Source organism: Erpetoichthys calabaricus, chromosome 11 (genome assembly GCF_900747795.2).
Source record: "Erpetoichthys calabaricus chromosome 11, fErpCal1.3, whole genome shotgun sequence".
In the NCBI taxonomy this organism is placed as follows: domain Eukaryota; kingdom Metazoa; phylum Chordata; class Cladistia; order Polypteriformes; family Polypteridae; genus Erpetoichthys; species Erpetoichthys calabaricus.
Window position 1 is genome coordinate 15,277,913 of NC_041404.2, and position 24,028 is coordinate 15,301,940.

The 24,028-nt window shown below is 40.3% G+C and overlaps 1 protein-coding gene across 4 annotated transcripts in view; it reads right to left on the reverse strand.

Annotated features, from left to right (window-relative positions):
• The window catches only part of sh3pxd2b (SH3 and PX domains 2B), a 146,292-nt gene that overhangs the window by 116,691 nt on the left and 5,573 nt on the right, over positions 1-24,028 (reverse strand). For all 4 annotated transcript variants that reach the window (XM_051933345.1, XM_051933346.1, XM_051933348.1 and 1 more), the window contains exon 2: positions 11,804-11,884. In XM_051933345.1, the coding sequence (XP_051789305.1) occupies positions 11,804-11,884 (81 nt within the window). The remainder of the gene's footprint in view (positions 1-11,803; positions 11,885-24,028) is intronic.

The window sequence follows — 24,028 nt, forward strand, 5'->3', positions numbered from 1 at the left end:
TACTGGAATACCCTCAAACAGATTGCCAAGGCTTTAACAGTGAAACTCCACAGAGAATCTCTTACTTTGCCCATACCAATCACATTTAACCCTTAACACTTCCATAAAGAAAGTTTTTGAGGTGATTTATGCAATTTGAGTGATGTTCAGAAACAGCTGAATATAAAAAGATCAATGAAGTGACACTAGTCCAACTGGCCCGGACTGCTTGGCTTCCCGATGACTACACTAGAGACACGCCAGAGTGCATAAATTCTGGGTTGTTGACCCAGAAAAAGTGACTTTATAAAAGGCTCCTTGGCTTCTGGACATGTGATACCTTTTTTTTTTTTTTTTTTTTTTACACAATTGTTTTTCTATCCTTTTTAAGGAAAAATGGATAATTGCTCTTTTGGAAAAGAAGAGGTATCATTTCAACCCAGGAGTCATCTCTCTGGAATTTACAACCATATCATTACCATTGTAGTACAATTGAAGGCCTTAAAGTTAAGCCACTAAAACCCTGCTGAAGTCTCCAAGATAATAGGATGCCAGTCCAGCAAGCTTCCTTACTGACAGGAATCAGAGAAGAATGTGAGAGAAAGACAGACACCTTCAAAAGGTCTGAAACACTAGTCAGAAAAATTAGGAAACACAGGACTGAATGGGTTATCTTCAATATTACAGCTAGTTTCAGGTTGGTATGAAAGTAAGATCTCTTCAGTACTCGAGCCACTATGAAAAAAACACAAGGATAAAAACAGAGAAAGGATGAACTTCAATTCATGTGTGAATATGAAGGCTGCTCTATGACAATATGAGGGACACAGTCATGGGATACAATAAAATGTTCAGACATTTCAAAATGTTCTCTCATGTATTACAGTGAAGCATGTGCAAATGAGATTGAGATAAAGTCCTGCTTACTCTTCATTCACTTCTATATTGCAGTACTGCTTGTTGAAACATGAGGCACACTTTCCATTTGATAAAGATGTTAGTCACTTTTCTTTGACTTTTAATCTGTAATTGTACAATCTCTCTATTATAATAAAAAAAATCCTGGGACAAGATCAGACTTTTTAGCCTGGGACGAGACGTGACTTTTTCAGAGAGATACTTTCATGTCCCGCGAGACAAGACTTTGTGCCAAGAGATTTAACCACGCCCGGGATCGGAAATGAAAGACAAAGAGTAGATGACAAAATAGAACGTCATAAAGAATTCAAAAACGTTGGCGCGATACACATGCAGAGCAGGTTAGAGATAATGAAAGTACTAAAATTCGAAAGTCTCAAAAAAGTGATAGTAAATATCGCATTAGCGCAAACGGAAATTACGTTGTATTACTCTGTGAAATAATGGAACAGCAAAAAGAGATCGAATATATTGTTTGGATTTAAACTTTAAGTCAGAGACTTGTAGATTGTCTAATTCGTGTTGCCATCAGGGAAAAGTAGCATTTCTTCCCAATGAAGAGGCGTATCCACGAGAATTAAAAGATTTGTTGTTAGGTGAACGTGAAATCCAAATACACGAGTGGCAGAGACGCAAAGTGGCTGGCGCATAGCGAAGGTTGGGGGAGTTGGTGAGCGAAGCCCCCTAGTCTCTTATATATCAAGCGATATAAGTGATGTGATAGCCAATGAATGAACTATTACTGAGGGGAACTCCTGGCTAATAAACAAAAGGAAAGCAGATCTTGAATTCAAAAGCTCAGTTCCAGTGCTTCACTGTCATGCACTGAGGATATTCCAGAAAGGGTTTATTTAAGAAAAAAAATATATGTTTAAGATGTTGTGAAGAAATTACTAAACATCTAACATTTGGAGTATGTGACATGAGTATTTTGAGAATTTCTGATGGATGGTTTGATATTGTTTGTTGTTAAAGTTAGGTCTCTATTCAGTTCCACTGTATCAGGAATTTTGCTCTGTTCGTTCTCTGTGAAAAAATGTGATTAAAAATTTTTCTTGTCTGTTACTGAAAACACAGGTTGAACAACAGATACAACAATTTGAATTTTTGGGTGGAGTTTCTTTAAAGAAATCTTTCCTGACACATGTGATTTGTCACATATAGGCTGCTCCTCATCATTTCAAAACATAAACATCTCCAAAGTATTGGGTCTCAGTTCTATGGCCATTGAGTTGGGACAAGGAGCTGAGAAGCTATCATACTCTTTCTCATGCTTCTGATTTAGTGGACAGGCCTCTGCCACGTATATTCCTATTTTCTTAAAAAAAAAATAAAAAAAACTCTTGCTTGTATTCTTGAGCATAGTTTTTGGGGAATACTATTTTCTGTCCTGAGTATCTGTTTAAAACACTAAAAATTGTTTAGCTGCAAGTCTCAAAAATTTTAAACATTAAATATAATCTGAAAGTGCCTGCAATCTAACACTGCATTAGTTAAACCAAGGGGATAACCCTCAACCCTGATAGCACAACTAAAATAATGGACTGCTTCTGTCAGGGGAAAGATCCACATGGTAAGAGTTTGATGTGCAAGCTACTCATGTAACACAGCCATCATTGAGAGAAACAGAAAGGAAAGAGGGAGAAAAAGAGTAAAGATGCCAACTTTTCATTTAATCCAATGTAAACATGAAGTCAGTTTGGCCAGAGGGAAGGCATTGCAAGGCCAAAGAATTCAGCAAATAAACACTACTATGATCTCTTCTACACTCAGTAGTCACTTTATTAGTTATACCATTTTATTAACCATTTTGTTTGATCTTCCAAGCAGCCAACCATGTGGCTGCAACTCAATATATATATGTCATACAAACATAGTCAAGACGTTTATTCATTGTTCAACCATACATTAAAAGGGGAAAGCATGGGACATAAACAGCTTTGACTGTGGCATGATCGTTAATCATATGGTTGAAGGTTCTAGCATCTCAGAAACACCTGCCCTCTTTGGATTTTCACACAATATAGTCTTATAGAGTAAACAAAAAGTATACAGTAAATGGAAACTCTGAGACTGGAGAAAACAGCTTGAAAATGTCTGAAGACATAAAAGAATGGCCTAACTTATGTAAGCTAGCAGAAAGAGCACACATACTGCAGTAATAGCTCCTTATAATCATTTAACATAATACTGCAGACCATAATGAAAGTAAGCTATAGCAGCAGACAATCACAATGGATTCTACACCTTTCAACTAAGAATAGGAGGATAAAGCAACAATGATCGTGTGATCACTTAAACTGGATGACTATGGACTGAAGAAATGTCACCTACTCAACAAGATCTTGACTTGTGCTGTGATACACTGCGAGTCAGAATTTGGTGTAAACAGCATGCATCCAGAGTTTTGTCCTACTTTGTATCAGTGATACGGAGTGGTAGTAGTAGAAATACAAAGGTGTGGGGGATGTTTTCTTGGCACACATTATATGCCTTAATATCAGTAGAGTATCATTCAAATGCCCCAGCAAACCTTACCATTCTTGCTGGCCATGTGCAACCCTTTTTCAAATGGATACTTCTGCCATGTGTTTGCACAGCCAAATTGAGGTAAAATGTGCTCTAACATGGTGACATTGGTTTGCTCCAGTGGTCTCTACAGTTGCTAGTTCTCAAACCAATTGAGCACATTTGGGATGACATACAACGAGAGGTTCACATTATGAATGTACAGTCAAAATAGTTTACAGAATTAGTGTAATGCGGTTGAGTTGGTATGGACCAAAATCCCTATAGAATGTTTCTACCACTATGGCTTGAATCTGTGCCTTCAAGAAGTTAGGCTTTTCTGGAGACCACAGAGGGACCTACATGATACTAGACAGATCTAATAAAGTGGCCATTCAGTTTATGTTTAAAACAATACTAAAGACTGTTGTGCAGTAATAGTCAATGGCTATCAACTAGGATATTTTGGACTTACCCATATACCCATCTGATATCAGATATAGTATATATCTAATGCATCTATATACTGTATCTATATAGTTCGATAGATCAGTAGTTAGACAGTGTAGTCTATATATAATGTAAAGTTGACTTAACTCATTCATCAACAAAAACACTATTTCCTGTTTACTTAAAAAGCTGAAATTGGTAAGATGGAACATCTATGCCAGTAGATGTACCTGCTAAGGAATGACAGTTTGATATACCCGTATCAATACTAATGGGTAACCCCCTGTGACAGTGCAGGTCAGCCCCATGCTACCAGGTCTTTCATGGGAGCTGCTTGAACCCACTACGGCTGATAACGTACCCGAAGGATGAGCCAGCCGATGAGGACACAACACACAAATGTAGCAAGGAATAGGTGCAGAAGTGCTACAGTACTTTTATTACAAACAACCATCAAAAACAAACAGTTCAAAGTGGTGCAGTACTCCATCAAATAATAAATAAAAAAAATCAATAAAAAGAACAGTGTCCATATGAAGGTTGAAAATGATCGAATACATATTCCTTAAAAACAAGGTTAAAACACAGGCAGGAATCTGTCCTTTAAATTCAAGTCCCCAATACTTCCCTTTTAAAACTGACATCTCTCCGTCTTACCCCGATTGGGCCCTGGAGCACAGACAGATGTCCATCCATCAAGCGCAGACAACCTTTTATTCCAGAATGTGTCCCCACCTCCAATCCTACATTGTTCTAAAGAGAGCGGCCGAGCCCTGCTCTGCTCACACCGCTATCCTCCCTCCATTGCCAATTGCTGGCTCCTCCTGGTGACAGCACACCCTGAGCACAATGACTGCTCCTGCTACCTGGTTGGTCAACAGGAGCGATCCTTCAGCCCCTTCTAAGTGCTGGCCATATCCTCCTTCCTGGGGTTCGCCTTCCTGTCCGCCTGCTTCTTCCCGTCTTGCACCAGCTCTCTCTCACTCCTGCCTGATTCTCTCCATTCCTCTATTTAACCTCTGTTCCTTTGTCTTCCTTTCCAATTCTTCACTTGATTTCCCTTCTGTCCTGTACAGGCTCATTTATCACTCACTCCATGGCATCATTGAGGTGTCTGACTGAACCACCCGCCTCCGCACATGGATGTGGCGCATCCAGACAGATTTTATTGAAATTCAGTGACGTTATAGAATGACTGCGTGTTTTCTGATGGAAATAATTTAAAATCAATTGGGTATTTTTCCCAGGTGTTCTTGTGGACAGGCATTAAATTAAGCAGTCAAACATCCCCCTTGATATTCTGAAGTTGTCAAACCACCGTTTTGCATTTAAACCCTCTACATTTTACTCTCACCAGTTCTGGCGTCTCACTTGTGTTCACAGGTATCTATATATGGGTAGGGCAGTGATAACTGGATCCAAAGCAACAGCTATTTTCATTTTCTATTTGTGTTCCTTAAGATCGTGAACTGAAAAATGTACCCTGCCCTGAAAATAATTTTAAGGAGCGCTGCTGTCAGCATGCTGTTGGTGTTCACAGTGGTCTATTAGATTGCATCTATATAACAAATGTATTTGTATTAATATTTATTTTGCTCATGCAGGGTAAATTCAAGATAGATAGCTGTACACACTCCTAATGGAGTTGGATCACTTCCAAAAAAGAAACCAAAATTGGAATTAAGTCACCTTTGGCTTCAGTGTGAACATAGCCGTAGTGACAGGCATGTTCTCAAGGTACCTTTGAACTCCAGAATGAGACATAAAAAACAATGTGATACAACAATGCAACTGTTAAGGAAATGGAACACAAAAGAGTGAACACAAATAAAAAAACAGAAAGCAAAGCAGTGATGACTGTAGTGAAAATATATTAACTTATACTAGCCAACCCGCGGCATAGCATACGCCGCATAATCAGGCCGCTTTTTAAATGATTTTTAAGCACAGGGAAAAAATTAACATTTGAAAAATCCGTAATTTTATAAACCACCAAGAAAAGTAACATTGTAACAATGCACGGTACGAACCAACATACAATTGTCCGTGACTGAAAACTGGAGGACCGCCGTCGCGCCTTCTCCTCCCGCTTGCACCTGTGAGTCACGTTGACTGTTCATTTTCCAAACAGCGCCTCATTCGCTTTTGTCTCTGGTACAGTCCAAATGCACCTCTGCGCCACGTAGACTTTTCATTGTTCTTTGCAGTTCTGGCTGCCTTTCTATATATAATCCACCAAGTCACCCAACCATGGTAGTAGCAAGGGGGGGGGGGGAGGGGGGATTGGGGGGGGGGGCGGGTGTACAAAGGGCTGGGACGTAATCAGTGCGAGCGTATGACCCACACTTACTGGGAATTCCTTGTTCGTGTGAAACAAATGCAAGCCCCGGTTTCCAGCACGAATGGGGCTCAACGGCTCACCCACGCCTCTCTGCACCGGGTAGACACACGTTGATCCATTCAGTGTAGCGCGCGTGCAGTTACCTGATGGAGGAATCTGTGTAACATTGAAGGAAGTGTTGTTTCCATGAAATACATTTGAAGCCGTGGCCATGGAAGGCAAATATACAGTCAACACGGCTTACAGGTGGATTGACGCCGTGTTTTGTGTCACCCGACCATGGTAGTAGCGGGGGGGGGGGGGAGGGGGGGGGGTGTACAAAGGGCAGGGACGTAATCAGTGCAAGCGTAAGACCCACACTTACTGGGAATTCCTCGTTCGTGGGGAACAATTGCAAGCAACAGTATCCAGCACGAATGGGGTTCAACGGCTTACCCACACCTCTCTGCGCCAGGTAGACACACGTTGATCCATTCAGTGTAGTGCGTGCAGTTACCTGATGGAGGAATCTGTATAACATTGAAAGAAGTGTTGTTTCCAGGAAAAACATTTGAAGCGGTAGCCATGGAGGGCAAATGAACAGTCAACGTGGCTCACAGCTGGATTTGGACCGCAGCACAGACCAAAGCGAGTGAGTATGTGTTTGATGAGCTGTTCGAGTTGGCGGGCAGTGCTCTGAGGTGCGTTCCCTATCACGTGGGAGGAGGGGTAGAGTTTCTAGGCGGGGCTTCGTTGTTTCTTTCCCATGGTTTTCGATGGTGGACGCGGTCGGGTGTCGTAACCGAAAAGAATAATGAAAAGTCAACGTGGCTCAGAGGTACATGTGCACTCCTAACACAGACGAAAGCGACTTACGGTGTGGTCGGTGAGTTGTAGCGTCCGGGCACATGAGCAGGCAGTATGAATGCCTAGAGAGCGAGGGTGGACGCGGGCCGGGGAATAAGGAGTGTTGGTGGGCAGGGAAACGTTTTCCGTGTTCCTGCAGGACCATCTAAGAAGACACATGTTTGTCGTGGATGCGATTGCTGTATGTAGCGTGTAAAACAGTTTGCGATGGTGCACGTAGTTGTGTGTCGTAACCGAAAAGTCAACGTGGTTCACAGGTGCATGTGGACTATAGCTCAAATGAACATAAATGACGGCATGTTTTCCGAGGTGTCGCGTCCGAGTTGGTGGGTGTGGCTCTGCGAGTTGTCGTCGTATCCAATGGTCTTAGAGTTGGTGGGCATGGCTGTCTTGTGTGCTTTCCATGGGTGGCTACTTGTTGGCGGCTTAGTGAATTATATACGGTGGGCATGGCTGTCTTGCATGCTTTCCATGGGTGGCTACTTGTCGGCGGCTTAATGAATTATATATATACGGCGTGTTTTCCGAGGCGTCGCGTCCTAGTTGGTGGGCGTGGCTCTGCGAGTTGTCGTCATATCCAATGGTCTTAGAGTTGGTGGGCATGGCTGTCTTGTGTGCTTTCCATGGGTGGCTACTTGTCGGCGGCTTAGTGAATTATATATATAGATTTTATTTAATAGCAAATCCAAATCAGCTCACGTGACTCTTTACTTGTTTTCAGTTATATTTCCATTACCTGAATCCTTCTGGACAAACCATGAGGAAAACCTCGAGTATTGTTGTCATTGACATTATATCTAGTATTACTACACAAACATTAAAGCCTCTTGTCCACTTGCTTACTCAAAGGGCTTAAAGCTGTCACTTTTACACACTGTCCTTCCTTTTCTCTCTCTCTCTGTGTCTCAGCTGTGTCCTCTCTCTTCCTCCTTTCAGTTGAACATCTACCTCAAATCACTTTCTCACTTCATTCTCAAATGGTCACAATACCTGTTAAAGGGCTGGGTCTCAGAGGCACCTCTCTTAAAATGACTGTACTAGTAACCATTGGATGTTGCCATGTCTGCTATTTCCTTCCTGGCATCACTCACTCACTGACTGGTGTCCTGGTGGAGTCCTGCATACATTCACCTAGGGTGCTATCCTCTCTTAGTTTTACTGTAATGCCTGCCTAACCTTTCAAGGGATACAGCGCACACACACACACACACACACACACACACACAGAGAGGACATATTTAACCCCAGTCAGTGGTATTACCAACTTAGTTCAACATGTATTGTGGCCAGTAGGGAGCATAGCAGCACCCCAAACTTCAGACACAACTGCACAGACACAGATTTGGGTACAAGTAAAGGGTTTTCTTTAACACAGTTACCTTTATAAGGTTTCTTTCTTCTTCACTATGTGTTACAATAAACTTTCTGCTTAAACTTTTCTCTTCTACTCCTGCTGGCAAACCTCGTCTTTACTTTGCACCAGACACAAGCTCCTTTGGGTGAAGTGGAGCAGTCTGTTTTATACCGGCTGCCACCATACTGTTTCAGCACTTCTGGGTCAGGCTGAACCTCCCAAAAATGGTGAGGTCTTCTCCTGCCAGCTGCCCTAGTGGCTCCTACTCAACTCATCAGGGCTGGCCAATGGAACTACAACTGTCATGCAGCCCTGCGGGTGTTCCCGCGGAAGACCTGCCAGACAGTTGATGCCACGTATTGTGCTGGGGGACACAATGGCCCCTAGAGGCAAACTCTTTCCACTCTTCCATTATCAAGAGCTCCCAGCCAGGTAAGGAATCATTCATCCTGGCCAGGATGCCAACCAACTCATGTATCTATGACAGTATTTTAGACATGCTTTATTGGTGCCTTTAACTCAGAAAAACCAAAACAGAGCCAGCCAATGTTCTCAGCTGTCAGATATGTCTCTGATTAAGACACACACACATTTGACACCCGTTTCACCTGGTTCATGTACTGACTACTGTAACCAAAAGTTCACAGGCACCTATGAAAATGTAGCTCATCAGATCTGGAGCATACTCCTTTGTTAGCTGTCCCATATACTTCTAAAGAAGTCATAAACACCAAATAAAAGCGCATATACAGTATGATTGAATTCAGTTCTCACTGAGACAACAAACAAAGTGCCCTCCAATTCCAACTTGGACAATGTTGGTTCTTAAGTGTGTAAATAGACATGCAATACTTTATTTTACTAATACAGTATAATAGGTCCACAAAGTACAGCCATTAGTCCTGACAGTGCAGTTGCTAGAATGACTCACACTCTCTAGTCTGCAGTGTTCCTTTGAAGTGCCTTTCTTTACCAAATAATGGAGACAAAACACTTAAAGGAGAAACAGCCATTCTGGTCCATTAAGTAGAATGCTGGGAGCCACACAACATCCTGCTGTGACAACTATTCTGCCGCGCCTTGCTGACAAACTACACGGTGCTGTCCACCTACAATCCATCATGGCTACCAAGCACAATATTTATGCTTCACTACGAAAAAAATAGTTAATATTAAGAATTTTGTGTTTTGTATTTTTCTAAATTAGAGCTCATAAAGCCTTTCTAATAGTCTTAAACTGTCTGGGTAATAAGTTGGTGGAGGAGAACTCAAATATCTGCATTTTATAGAAGGATCTAGGCATAAGTGTTAAAAACTTCTCAATCTCCTAAATTACATCAATCCACATTTGATAAAAAGCAGCAACAAATTAAAAAAAAAAAAAATACTACCTCCTAGTTGTACAACTGTACACTTTTTTTCAATCGCGGAAGCTGCTTTTCAGGCCCTGAATGCTTTCCTTTCACTACCCAAAACTAAATGAATGTATGCCCTTCAGAAGCTACTGAAACTCACTGGGTACTAAATAAAATCCAGTTTGAAGGAATTTTTGCTCTTAGCTTTAGAGTAAATCTTCTTAAAGACAGAGTCAGCACTATCTTCCAAGACCACAGGAGCTGCAGCACATCAATGTCTGAGTGGCAGTTGAATCTTGGGTGGGGAAAAGCTACGCAATCCCATGCTGTAGTCTGCGGAATTTCCTTTGGCTCTGAAGTAAGCTCATTGTCTAAGACAGGTCATCCAGAAAAAATAGAAGTGTTCAGAGAGTAAATAAGTGCTCCTTCATTTCACTTGTACCTCAAGTGTGTTTCAAATTTTGTTTTCCATGTTCCCCTTCTTTTCTATTTTTTACCCTTTACCTCTTTTTTCTTTGCCAATGCATGTTGATGCAGGCCTTCATTGCCTCCATCTTCACATTTATCTAATGATGACATAATTTATTTTCTTCCAAATAGATAACTCAGTTGTCTTGGAAGCTTTTCAAAATGAATACCAATAAAATGTCATTTAAAAGACAAGAAAAATCAAGGAGCGGTATGCATTTCCTGCTACAGACACCTTATGTGGGAATGCCAGTCTAATGCACCTACCTCCTAGTGACTACCTGAATCATTTGTTAAATTACCTCATTCCAAGCCTTATCCAACCACTGGATAATTTTCTACAAAGTAAACTGTGACACAGTGTAACAATAATAGTCATCATTATAGCTTTCTGCTAAAAATGAATGGCACTGAAAGGAAAAGACTTTCACCTTCAACAAACACTGTTGTCACCATTATGTCTGGACAGATCACCACTTGAAGCAATAAAAGTGCATGTTTGATTTATAGTTCACTGATAAAATAGATTTATCTACCATCTAAAAGTTAAAAATACCCAAAATCAGAGAACCTCCATACAAACAAATAAAAAAAATAGAATTGCAAAAAGCATCTGAGAGCTTTATAAAACTAATTTGTTAAGCTTTAGCTAAATATTTTATCATTTATACTGTATCTATAGCTATAGTGGCTACCTCTGCCTGGCCAGTCCTGGTTTTGCCAGACAAAAGTTAAAACAGTTTTATCCGAGGTAGTCAATATAATTTAAAAATATGTGATTTTTGGACTAGTTCACAAGCCCATGAATGAATAGTTGATGGTCTTTATCCACTGTTATTCTCAAAATGGCTATCTGTGTTGATTACTTTTGATCCTGACTGATTAAGATCGCTTTTCTATGATAAGTCTATTATTACTAAACCTTTAGTTAATGGATGCTAAAAATTGAGATACACAAAAAATTTAAGAGAAAGTTATAGAGACATGACGTTCCTGCTAGGCACATGCCAGTTTTATATAGTACAGTATAAGTGTTATACATCATGCCTGCTTCCGCCAAAGGATGTTGTGATGCAGCATTCATTTAATTAATCTTTAGATTCTTTTCAATAAGCATACTTTGGTTTGGACCACAACTTGAATATTTGAGTATTATTATAGCTAAAAAGGCTAGTTTAGCAGTGTCACTTAACCATACTTTCACTCACTGCTAACAATTATTGAATAGAGTGTCATGTTTAATGCCAGATGTCATTCCCTTCATTTAAAGTCCTTCTCCTACTAAGCTGTAGTAAAATTATCCTTACCCTGGGTACTACCAGGATGCAGCTATTCATGCCTGCAGTCAGTGATCACCTGCTGCCAAGTGAACTGAAGATTTTTACTAGAGCTGCACGTACTGTATATTGAAAAAAATGACTGATAGTTTAATACAGTGCTTAAAATGATGATTTAAGACAAATGAATTCTTAGAAAAGAAGAATGCACAAACAACTGTGTTATAAGGAATGTGTAAAAGTGATGCTTTTGAGTATACTTGATGCATTGTAGAATAAGTCAATTTTCTGAAAACACATCCTTTACCTGGAGGTTAAAGAACTTGCTGTAACGTCTGTATATGACCTGGGTGGTTCCATCTGACCAAGTGACCTTAATGATGTATACCTGTGAAAAACAAGAAGACTGTTAGCCTTGCATCACAAATGAGCACATTTAACTAAAGCAGCAGCAGCACTAGCAGCAGCATGTCATTACAACTACTGTAGTGCTCAACACATTCATTGAAAACCAGTGAAATCTACTCTTAATCATAAAAGCCGGCCAAAAATGATATTATTTGGAACTGTAATTTGTGGTGTTTAATCCAAACTATAAATAATCTGAATTTAAATGCATTTCGTGAACTTATAAATACTTTCTTCAAATGGGTCCAACCTACCTATTAGACTTTTTAGAGGATAAGCAGTTAAATGAGTACAAGTTATCTGGATCATGGATGATTCATGCTTACCAGTTTTTAATCTTTTTTTTTCTGTTAGTACTCCTCTTTATTTTTACCTACAAAAATAGCAGTAGCTCAGCTAAACAAAAACTCCATGCAAATCTTTTTAATTTCAAAAATTGATTTGTATTAAGAATTTTTATTTATATTTATCTCCTCTCTAGCAAAATTCAACAATGAACTAAAAGGTTTTAGAACCTCTTTGGTAACAGACACAGGATTTTGTTTTTTAAATACCTTTAGTAAGCCGGTCTGTAGGAAGTCTGTCAGTTTTCCCAATGTCCAATTATATTTGCTAAATACTGTAAATGTGCAAGTTATTTTTACAGATTATACTAAATCACAGAGGTGGGTGCGAGTGGCATACCATCCAGGGCTGGTTTGTGCTTTAAAGCTAGGATATGTTTCAAGCCCCGTGTCCTTATTATTAGGCTAAACACATATGGAAAATGAATGAATAAATGGGTAATATTCCCATGATGTTAATAATTCAGTACCCCATTTTAAATTCTTCAACAAAAGCCGTGTTCCCCATTTCTAGTGACTAGCATCAGAGCACAGTCATTTGATTTACTAGTCACTGCTTACTCGGTCTTTACAGTGCATTTGAAAGGTAAGCAATAGCACAGTTTGACTAAGATCACAAATGGGTCACCAACAGAGCAATAATTTCAAATGAGACAAGCTTACACTAGAAACACTAAATGGACACATTGAAAAAGGAGCTTATATACACTCGTCTTTATTTTAAATGAATTAACTTAATTTATAAAAAGTACACCTGTTCAACTGCTTGTTAATGCAAATATTGAATCAGCCAATCACATGGTAGCAACTCACTGCATTTAGTGATGAAGACATTGTCAAGATGACCCGCTGAAGTTTAAACCTAGTATCAGAATGTGGATGAAAGGCAATTTAAATTACTTTGAACATGGCATAGTTGTTGGTGCCAGACATGCTGGTCTGAGCATTTAAGAAATTGCTGATCTACTGGGATTTTCATGCATAACCATCTCCAGGGTTTACAGAGAATGATCTGAAAAATGGAAAATATCTAGTGAGCCATGGTTCTCAGGGCGAAAATGCCTTGTTGATGTCAGAGGAGAATGGCCAGACTGGTTCGAGCTAATAGGAAGGCAGCAGCAACTCAAATAACCACTTGTTACAACTGAGGTAAGCAGAAGAGCATCTCTGAACACACAACACGTTGAACCTTGAAGCAGATGTGCTACAGCAGTAGGAGACCACATCGGGTACCACTCCTGTCAGCTAAAAACAGACAACGGAGGCTACAATTTCCATGGGCTCACCAAAATCGGACAATAGAAGATTGGAAAAAACGTTGCCTGTTTTAAAGGAGTCTCAGTTTCTCCATTCGAATGGTAGGGTCAAAATTTGGCATCAACTGCATGAAACCTCAGGCTAGTGGTGGTATTGTAGTGGTGTGGGGCATACATTCTTGGCACACTTTGGACCACTTAGTACCAAATGGGCATCATTTAAATTCCACAGCCGACATAAATATTGTTGCTGGCCATGTACATCCCTTTACAACTGCAGTGTACCCATCTTCTGATTGGTACTTCCAGCAGGATAACGTGTCATGTCACAAAGCTCAAACCATCTCAGACTGGTCTCTAGAACATGAAAATGAGTTCACTGTACTCAAATGGCCTCCAGAATCACCAGATCTCATGGATGTGCAGCCGACAAATGTGCAGCAACTGCGTGATGCTATCATGTCAATATGGACCAAAATCCCTGAGGAATGTTTTCAGCACTTTGTTGAATATATGCCACAAAGAATTACGGCATTTCTGAAGGCAAAAGGGGGTCCAACCCAGTACTAGCAAGGTGTACCTAATAAAGTGGCCAGTGAGTATTAGTATAAAGCTGTAATAAAGACATAACACTGCTCCACAGTTGGGAAACTTTGCCAGAAACACAATTCCAATTTCACTTTTTGTTTTGCTTTTTGCAATTGTATTTTATTTTGTTTTTTTTTTTTTTATTTATCTTATCTGGATCTTGCTTCCTACATGACTTTGAACTAAATTAAGGAAAACGACAAGTGAATGAATAGATTGTGTTATCTTGTATTCATCTGAAATATATTACATCCTTTGTAAATGAATTAGTCACAGTTCTTTCTATAGAACATCTTATATATAATTCGCCAGCCTACTCACTCACGTCTGTCCAAAGCCGAATGCGCAGTCGCCTTCTGCGCAGCTGCCCGAAAAACCTTTCAAGACCGACATCGCGGCAAGCGGCGGATTTATGGCCGCGAAAATTCAAAGAGAAAGGCGACTTCGATTAAAGCTCTACAGGCATGAAAGGCGATTTCGACTACAGCTTGAGGCCTAATTACGCATTCATTCAATACACGTATATCAGGTTTGTGGTGCTTATACTTATTACTATTCCATATTGTACTGGAACATTCATCATTCAATATTATACAATAGGCCTGGAAAATTCATCAACTAACAGTACAAGTCTGTACAGTAATGAGTAAAGCGGACTACAATCATTACAAAACAACTTCTTCATTATTTATCATTTGTTCTTTATACACTGCTGACACAAACTCGTGCCCGTTTCATCTTACGTTGTCGAAACGGGCTCTTTGTCTAGTCTGTCTATAAAAGATCCAATCATCTATTTTGTGAACCTATTTTTCCTCCATAGTGTTGTAAGGAGGTTGAGGCTACCCTGGTGACATTAAGCAGGAGCCAGCCATGCAACAGATGCTGGTACATCACAGTTCACAATCATGTTTATCCACACTGGGCAATTTAACTTAATTTAAATGATTTGGGGTGCTTTTGGTAATCAGAGCACCCGGAGAAACCAAAGACAGATGTGAAAAGAATGTTCCAGTCCCAGGACGGGGAAAGCAGTCCAGGGCTCTAGGTCTGTGAAGCAGAAGCACTAAGTCACCCTGTGTAAATAATCAATATTACTAAACAAGAATGGTAAACCGGATATGGACGCAGGGACCTGCCCGTGGACGCAAAAGACATAGTGCGCAAGTGCCACACAAAAGCCCACCCCCCCCCCCCGAGTGAAACGGGAGAGACTACGCATGTGCACAGGCGCCACACAAAGCCCCCCCCCCCCCCGCACTAGAGCAAAACGGGAGAGACTACGAACCGTCAGAGTAGGAAACAAAGTAAAACGTCATAAAGAGGTTAAAGAACAGGGACAAACACATGGAGAGCAGGTTACAGAACAAAGCCCCCCTCCCCAGAGTAAAACGACAGAGACTACAAACCGTCTGACATGCCGCAAAGCAGGATAAAGCGAGGTCAGAAATAAAACACTGAGTAGGAAACAAAGTAAAACTTTATAAAGGGATTAAAGAACGGGGACGAACACATGGAGAGCGGGTTACAGATGATGAAAACTGGAATGCAACAGCTTCAAAGAAACCTAGGCACGAAACACATGCACACCGAGATACAGAATATAAAGGCAGAAACAACGACAGTTAAACGTCCACACCACACAGCGGAGGCGGACCCGGAAGGTGCAGGCGCCTACATCGTGCGTCGGAAGGCGCGGTAAAGTACAAAAGGCAAAGGCACCTACAGAGCATGGTAAAAACCGACATAATACGGAAGGCGCAGGCGTCGCTGCCATATTGTGAGTGGCACTAATGCGTGGTGAAGGCACAGGAGGAGACATAGTAAAACAAGAGGAGTCAACGCCCCGCCCCAGAGTGAAACGGGACACACTACGGAGTCCACAAAGGTTCATACATCAAACCTGAGATGGTACGGACACGCGTCTGAAACTGCGGAAGCAAAACTGTCTCGGCTCCAAAACCAAACAGCTCAACAACTAACACATCTTCGACACCGAGCCCGCGTGGACAGATCTAATGAACGTGGACGCCTACAACGCGCGTCTCAAACTGCGTAGGCAAAGCAGGCACGGATTCAACACGACACAGCTCGAGTGACCGAGATACAAACACGCGCCTGCCTGGATATATTTAATGAACGCAGGCGCCTACAACGTGCGTCTGAAATGCCGCAGACCAGGCAGGCACTGCTCCAAAAAGAAAGAGCTCGACTAAACGAGATACGAAGTGAAACGGGAAACACTACAGAGTCCGCAGTGCTCCACAATGCACCGCATAATAGTTCGGAAACAGCTTCGTAGTAACAGTGGGGAGACCCAGAGTGACACGGGCGAACGCTCCGTATTAAACATACGTCATCCTCACACGTCCAAACTATACAGCATAGGTGAATCACATTACAGTGATGCATTATTAACAGTACGATAAACATTTACATTTACATCATTTAGCAGACGCTCTTATCCAGAGCGACTTACAACAGTGCTTAGTAATCTACGACTGTTCTTCAGTCTTTAAGGCTAGGATTAAATCTACTGTCATTAAACAAGTTACCGCTGACCAAGTTGTACACAAAACCATGCTAGAAGAAAATAGTAAGTTGTTAGTACAAAATTTTTTTTTTTTTTTTTTTTTTTTTTTGAGAAAAGGGTAGAAAAGAGTATGGGGACTGTAGTCCCCCAAGTGCTGTTTAAAGAAGTGTGTCTTCAGACGACGTTTGAAGACAGTGAGGGTCTCCGCTGTTTGTACAGCAAGAGGAAGTTCGTTCCACCACTGAGGAGCCAACACTGCAAAGAGTCTTGATGCATGTCGTCCTCTTCTTTTAAGTAAGGGTGGTTCGAGACGAGCAGTGCTTGATGTTCTGAGAGAGCGAGAAGTGACACGCTGCTTAACCAGTGCTGATATGTAAGGTGGTGCAGTTCCAGTTTTGGCCTTAAAGGCAAGTGTTAGGGTTTTGAACCTGATGCGGGCAGCCACAGGGAGCCAGTGCAGGTTCCGCAGCAGAGGTGTAATGTGTGAGAATTTGGGAATATTAAAAATGAGTCTTGCAGCTGCATTCTGGATCAATTGAAGTGGTTGTGTTGCCTTTAGTGAAAGTCCAGACATCAGAGAGTTGCAGTAGTCCAGCTTAGAGATGACCAAGGTCTGGATGAGAAGCTGAGTAGCCTCTGTAGTGAGAAAGGGGCGGATTCTCCTGATGTTGTAAAGAAGATATCTGCAGGACCTGGAGAGGTCACAGTATCGCAAACAAATGAAAATTATTACTCGAAAAAGGGAAAATATATTCACCACGGACCAGGTGTCATTGAAACAAAAGCAGAATAAAGCGAGATCAGAAATGAAAGACAGAGTAGAAAGCAAAGTAAAACGTCATAAACAGGTTAAACGAGGGGGCCAAACACATGGACAGCAGGTTACAGATAATGAAGACCGGAATTCAAAGGCTTCAAAAACAAAAGCTTGACTGACCGAGATACAAACTGAAACGGGAAACACTACGGGGTCCACAATGCACCGCATAATAGTACGGACGGAGCTCCGTATTAACAGTGGGGGGCCCCAGAGTGACATGGGCGAACGCTCCGTATTAAACGTGCGTCATCCTCACACGTGGCTGCCCAGTGGGCATGGGTTCAAAACGCCGGGGGTAGGCGAGCGAAGCGAGTAGGGGGCGGAGCCCCCTTGTGATATATAAATCAAAGGCTCCCTGACTGAATTAAGTGCCCACAGCAGGGAAGACATAACAACAGCCTTTATATTATGTCATTAAAACTGAAAAAAAATACCCTCAAGTGAAAGATGCATAATCTTATAATCATATAAATATATGCCAATATAATACAGAGGATACATTTAAGAAATGCATAACAACTTGGGAGTCATCTGCTTTCCTCACATTGAGCTCATTGTGGGAATCACCTCCTCTTGTGTACATAGTGTCTGTTTTTGGTGACTTAGCAAGATCTGCCCACAGAAGTGTGAGGAAGCAGACATTAAAAATCATAGCCCTGTGTATTGTGGGTGGGGACACAAGCTGTCTGGTGTAAGGCCAAAATCTAAAATGAGATGAAGCTTTCCATGCCTCAGATCTCCAAATCAAATCTAAAAATGTATTTATCAGAAAGCCATTTTCATTAGTGGTTGCCCTGTTGCCTCACCATTCCACAGTCTTGTATTCAAATCCCAGGTGTACGTGGCAGAAAAAGTGCTTTTTAGGTTAATTGGCATCTCTAAATTGCCCTGGCATGACTGTGGGTGCCCTGTAATGAACAAGCACTCAGTTCAGGTTTTCATTCTTGTAATAGGCTTTTTAACTGTCCAACCAAACTGGACTGCATCAGTTTGGTAGTGGATGGGCTTCATTTTCATTGGTTGCACAGGAGTTCGTATTCATTTTTGCAGATTTATCAGTAACAGCACAAGTATACCCATTAGGTAGACAAGCATTTATTTAACTTCCTCTATATCCTATTTATATAGGATAAACAGTAGATCAATGCCTTCAGGTACTCCATTTTTTAATTAATATTAACTTTTCAAATTGAAGTGGTGAAAATGTGCTTTAATCTCTCAATGACCTAAACATACCAGGAAAAGAAGTGAAGGAAGCATTACCTCACTTCTTAGAACTTACAAAGAATAAAAACCACGGAGAGCTCAAATTGAGCCATTCAGAATGCTTTCTTGCCAGCTTATACGTCAGGCATTTGCTGACTGATGCGGATGTGGCCAAGTAGGCTGAGGCAGATATAGTCAAGAGTAAATCCATTAGAAGTCCCCCCAGCTGACTTTGTGACTGCACACATGGTTTTATTTATATATAATCATCACAAAAATGACACAGCTGGAATGGACCTTCAAATAGGTGAAAAGTAGATTTCTTAAGAAATAAGGGAATGAAACTGTATTCTGTTATTGTCCTTCATAAAAGACAGCATTGTACAAATTACAAATTAGCCAAGGTGAGCATGGAAACTCCAGGTTTGAATCCTTGTCCTCGTTACTGTTGGCGCAGAGTTTGCATACCAGTGTTTGTTTGGTGCTACAGCTTTATTATGATGCCCGAAAGACATGCAGGTTAAGTTTACTGGCATCTCTGAAATTGACCAGCATTCATGACTATGTGTGCCCTGCAATGGACTGGCACTCTCTTCAGGGCTTATTCCCATTTAGTACTCAGGGCTACAAACCTTGAGCTCAAATAAGCAAGATCAGAAAATAGATGGACATATGAATGAACAAGTATATAAGAATTTCAGAATGTAGTAAAGATGTGAGCAGGCCCGAAATGTTTTTTTTTTTTTTTTTTTTAAATCCCATGCCAACTTGCTTTCAGATATTTCAGACAGGACCTGTCCATTCTTGACAATTCCATTTAAATATGTGCCATACTGGTCACAGCTAAGACAGTTTAGCGTCTTGTCATTTGACTTTAAAATTAGTAAAAACTTAGTCCAAACGTCCAGCTCCTTGCCTTTCTTGGCTTTGCTGTCCAGTTTTGATTGCCCTTTTGCATATCTGCTGGCTCTATTTTCTCAAAATGCTTTTAGTATCCCATGCTTGGAAATGACACCATAAAAATAACTGCATTACAATTGGCTTTTATATTGTCATGGTTTTTATTTCTATTGAACGTAACAAGATATTTGACTGTAGTTTTATTGAAAACTAGAGTTAAGTTCATTGTCATCCCATATTTGCCCTGTGATCTCAGTTCTGAATGGCCATTCTTTTTTGCATGTAACTGAAAAAGTTTTTGTTGTGTTCCACCAGGTCCCAGTCCTGATATGTAACACACTTGATTCTTTTTCATATGTATAATATTGAAAAGACATGTTATATACAAAAAAGCTTAAATTGACTAGCTTATTAGTGACATAATTGAGGGATGCTGCAGCACAGATTTTATTTACTGCTGAACATTTCAGTTTCTTCAGGATGACTTCCAGAGTGTTTGGGACTTCAGCAATACTTCATCAGAGTCTGCCCTAACTTGTAGCAGAAAAAAAAAAAAAAAAATTGTAACTTCAGCAACTTAAACGCTAACAATATTTCTCTTCTTGTTATTGTGCATTTAGACAGCTTCTTGGCTCCCATTACAATGTTATTTATGGGTGACATGATCCTAACATTTTGCAAGAAAGCATGTGACAATGTGGTTATTTTCATTTACATTTTCTGTTTGATTACAGGACAAAAAAAGGTTTTGACTTCTCCAAGAAATTCACTGAGATGGTACAGCCGATACGTGGCTCAAACGAAAGAACATGTCATAATGAGAGAATGAGAGTGTTGTTCAAATGCTGTGCTAAAGGTACCCATTTCACCATGAGCTTCCATTAGGGTGAAATTACTATTTATACTTTTACCATGCATCAAATGAGGGGTTCAGTTATTCTCAATATTAAGACAGTTTAAATATATTATTTTTCATTTCTGAATTTAATGACTGTTTAACAACTAAAGGCCCTATGGTGTCTCTTAAAAATCAGAATAACGCAAAGGTGACCTAGGATTTACCAGAAACAGTGCATGTAGTAAATGCCACAAACTATCAATGGATAATTACAGAAAAAAAAATGTAAGCTTACAAAGGATTCCTGACAATGCAGTGATCTACCTTCACATATCTTGATTCCAGACTGCCCAGCACAGTGGCACTCTTTTTCCCCCCCACAATTCATAAAAGTACCAAGCACTCTGCCTCCTCAGCTCCAATTTCTCTCTATATATCTCTCTAAATCTCAACTTCTTGTCATACTGGCAGTGAGCCTTCATCCAAGCCACCTCAATTGTATTGCCACCTATAGTTCACGTCCAGGACAATCCCTAAGATTACTTGCATGGTCATTGGCTCCTTACACAACTCAGAGGTGCTACCTAACAGAGCAATGCTAAAACACACTTAACAGGATAACCAGCCCTATGTTGGACCAGACTGAATCCCTCCAACAACTGCAGAAGGTGTCTTAATTTTAGGTAGCTCTTAAACAACCATCTTTCCAGATTATCCTGTAATGTGAGGTACTAAAAGTACTGATTAATCTTAACCTTCCAAGTTTACTTATAACGTTAGCATATTAAACATATTTAATATGTACAACACCAAGTTGGGTTTTGCTTTATAATCCGTACTGGAAAAGTAACAGAAATCCAAAATTTTAAAATAGTATAGTACCAGCATTTCAGGATTTTTGACACCAGGGAGATTGGAGTATGACAAAGGGTTTTGGAGTTACCCATTATTGGCTTCAGAACCATTTTGATACCAGTACTGAGGTCCAAAAGTTGGTATCGATGCCAAGGTCAAAATTTTTGTACCAGTCCAACACTACTCCAAATCCCATAGCACGGGTGATACAGTAATACAATACATCATGACATCATATATGAAAGACCAATAGTCAATGAAAGACGAATGGAAGAACTTAAACACAGTGTTGAAGATGGGTGGCTTTTTCTTCCAAACAAAACAGACTTTTTTCCTTTCAATTTTTTTCCAGCAAAATAAATTATTGTGGCAAGTTGAGCTAGACTGTCATCCTCCATGTTTGTTTTGAAATCGCAGTTTTATTTTGCAAAGTTCAGATCTTTATATGTGGACCTTATCTTCTAGTGCCTCTGCTCAAAATAAATGAAGTCAGACCAGAGGACAAAAATGTGGGTTCTCATATTTTCACCATTAGTATGATTTTAAAAGTCTTCATGTCTGTGACATTCATTACCTAATAGCTTCTGGAAGAGCCACACTCCAGATTCTTGAGTGGTCTTTACAAGCTGTAATGACCTGTTGCTTCTTCCAGGCACAGAACACCATCCAAAGTTTTATTTTATCAGGTCAAATGTCTACCCGGTAGCTTCTCTGTGCCTGGAGGTGCACATATGACACCCAGTGTGGGGGTTTTCACAAGCTGTTTCTCTTGGAGATGCTTTTTAAAACTGTCTTCTGCCCCGTGTCATCTCGTTGGCACATTGGCCCTGGCTATCCCTTAGCAGCCAATAACTTATTACATTACATTGGCAAAATTGCTTACTCCAGTTTAGGAAGTTGGGAGTGATGGTGGTGTAGGATTTGATTAGGGCCAATATCAGCAGCACTGTGCAAAATTATTAAAGAGTACTTTGGCTCTGTTTTGATGTTAATATATATATATATATTAATCATATAGTTTTTACTTTGAACACAGAAATAAGCAGACCATCAGCCTTTAGCCATCACAACGGAGCGGAACAATCTCAGCAAAGTTTGTGTAAGCACACTTGTCTCATTCAAGATACCGAGTGCTGCTTTGGATGCTCACATTTTATGACAATTATTTTGACACATAAGCATATCTGATGGTCAGTAAGATAACACAGGGAAACCTGAAAAGTTGCATGACTTACAAGGGAGGCTGGAAAAGAAACATCTTGATGCCACTACGCAAACAGAGTAAAAAGAACCAGGAGGATCAGCACAAGTACAAGAATGCTGTGTTAATCGGACTAAATCAAGACTGGGCTCGGAAAAGATATGCTGAAATGGAGCACTTGTATTGCATCATATTTTTCCACATGCATCATTTATAATAGCTACCATTCCATTCATTTCCAAACCCACTTCTGCCTTATTTGGGATATGACACGTGTCTGCAAAGCACTTTGCCTGAATAACTTTATCTCTCATCAGTCTGTTTTATGGTGTATTTCAGTGTTTCTGGTTCATGAATTTGAAAGTTCCATCTAAATTAGCCACAGCATCTAATACTTCCTTCAGATGAAAGTTTTGATGACCTTCAACTATTAATATATTCTGTTACGTATGTGCAAGGGTTTCCTCAGATATCTTAAAAACAGACAGCATCTTAAAGATGTGAAATCTTCACCTACGCAAACTTTGCTTCCTTTACTTAATATTTTACTATTAGTTTAAAAGTATGCAGAAAAAAATCTGAGCAGCTGTATACAGTATATTAGTGGGTGGCAGGCTGGTTAGTGCTGCTGCCAGGGTCCTGGAGAGAAATCTCAGCTCCTCCACTGCCTGTGTGCAGTCTATTCATTCTCCGTGTGTCTGTGTGGATTTTGCAACCACATCTCAAATATAAGTGTGTTAGGCTAACTGAATGTAAACTGGATCAGCTGGGGTGTGTGTCCGAGTGTGCCCTTTGATGGACTGGCACCTCATCCTATACTGATCTGGTCTTATACATAGTTCTGTGGCAAGAGTAACATGCCCCTGGCAACCCTGAACTTGATAGACTGAAATGTTATTATATATATATATATATATATATATATATATATATATATATATATACACACACACACACACACATTACTACTGCATAGGTAGTGTGCACATTGCATAGTTTTGAGTCTTACTACTTGTATAATCCATTGATAATGCTAGCAACTTGTAATAGATGTAGTCTTTTTGCATCTGTGTGGTTGAGATAATAATAATAATAATAATAAATTTTATTTATATTGCACTGAGGAAGGCACCATACAAGTCCATCCATTCATTTTCTGAACTGCTTAATTACAGTTTCAGCACCTATTCTAGCAGCATCTAACAAGGCAACATCCAACCCAAAAGATCCTTGTTCTTGGGTTATTTGTTGGTAATTTTTATCAAACTGTGTTCTATCAAGTCTATCTATGCATCGATTTTCCATCCCACTTATTCAGATCAGGGTGATGGGGAGCCAGTGCCTAACATGGCACCACTGGCTGGAAGGTGAAAGTCACCCCGACATGGCACAGTTTATCTTGGAGCTCACTAATGCACATACCCACACTCACTTATGCCAGACCAATTTATAGTCACCAAGCAATCTGCTGACAAAGTACAGACTCTATAAAGAGGGACTAGGCTTCATATGTAGCTCTGGGGCTACGTAGCAGCAGCACTGCTTACAATTGCCCCACCAGGCTGACTGTGAACTACGTAAGG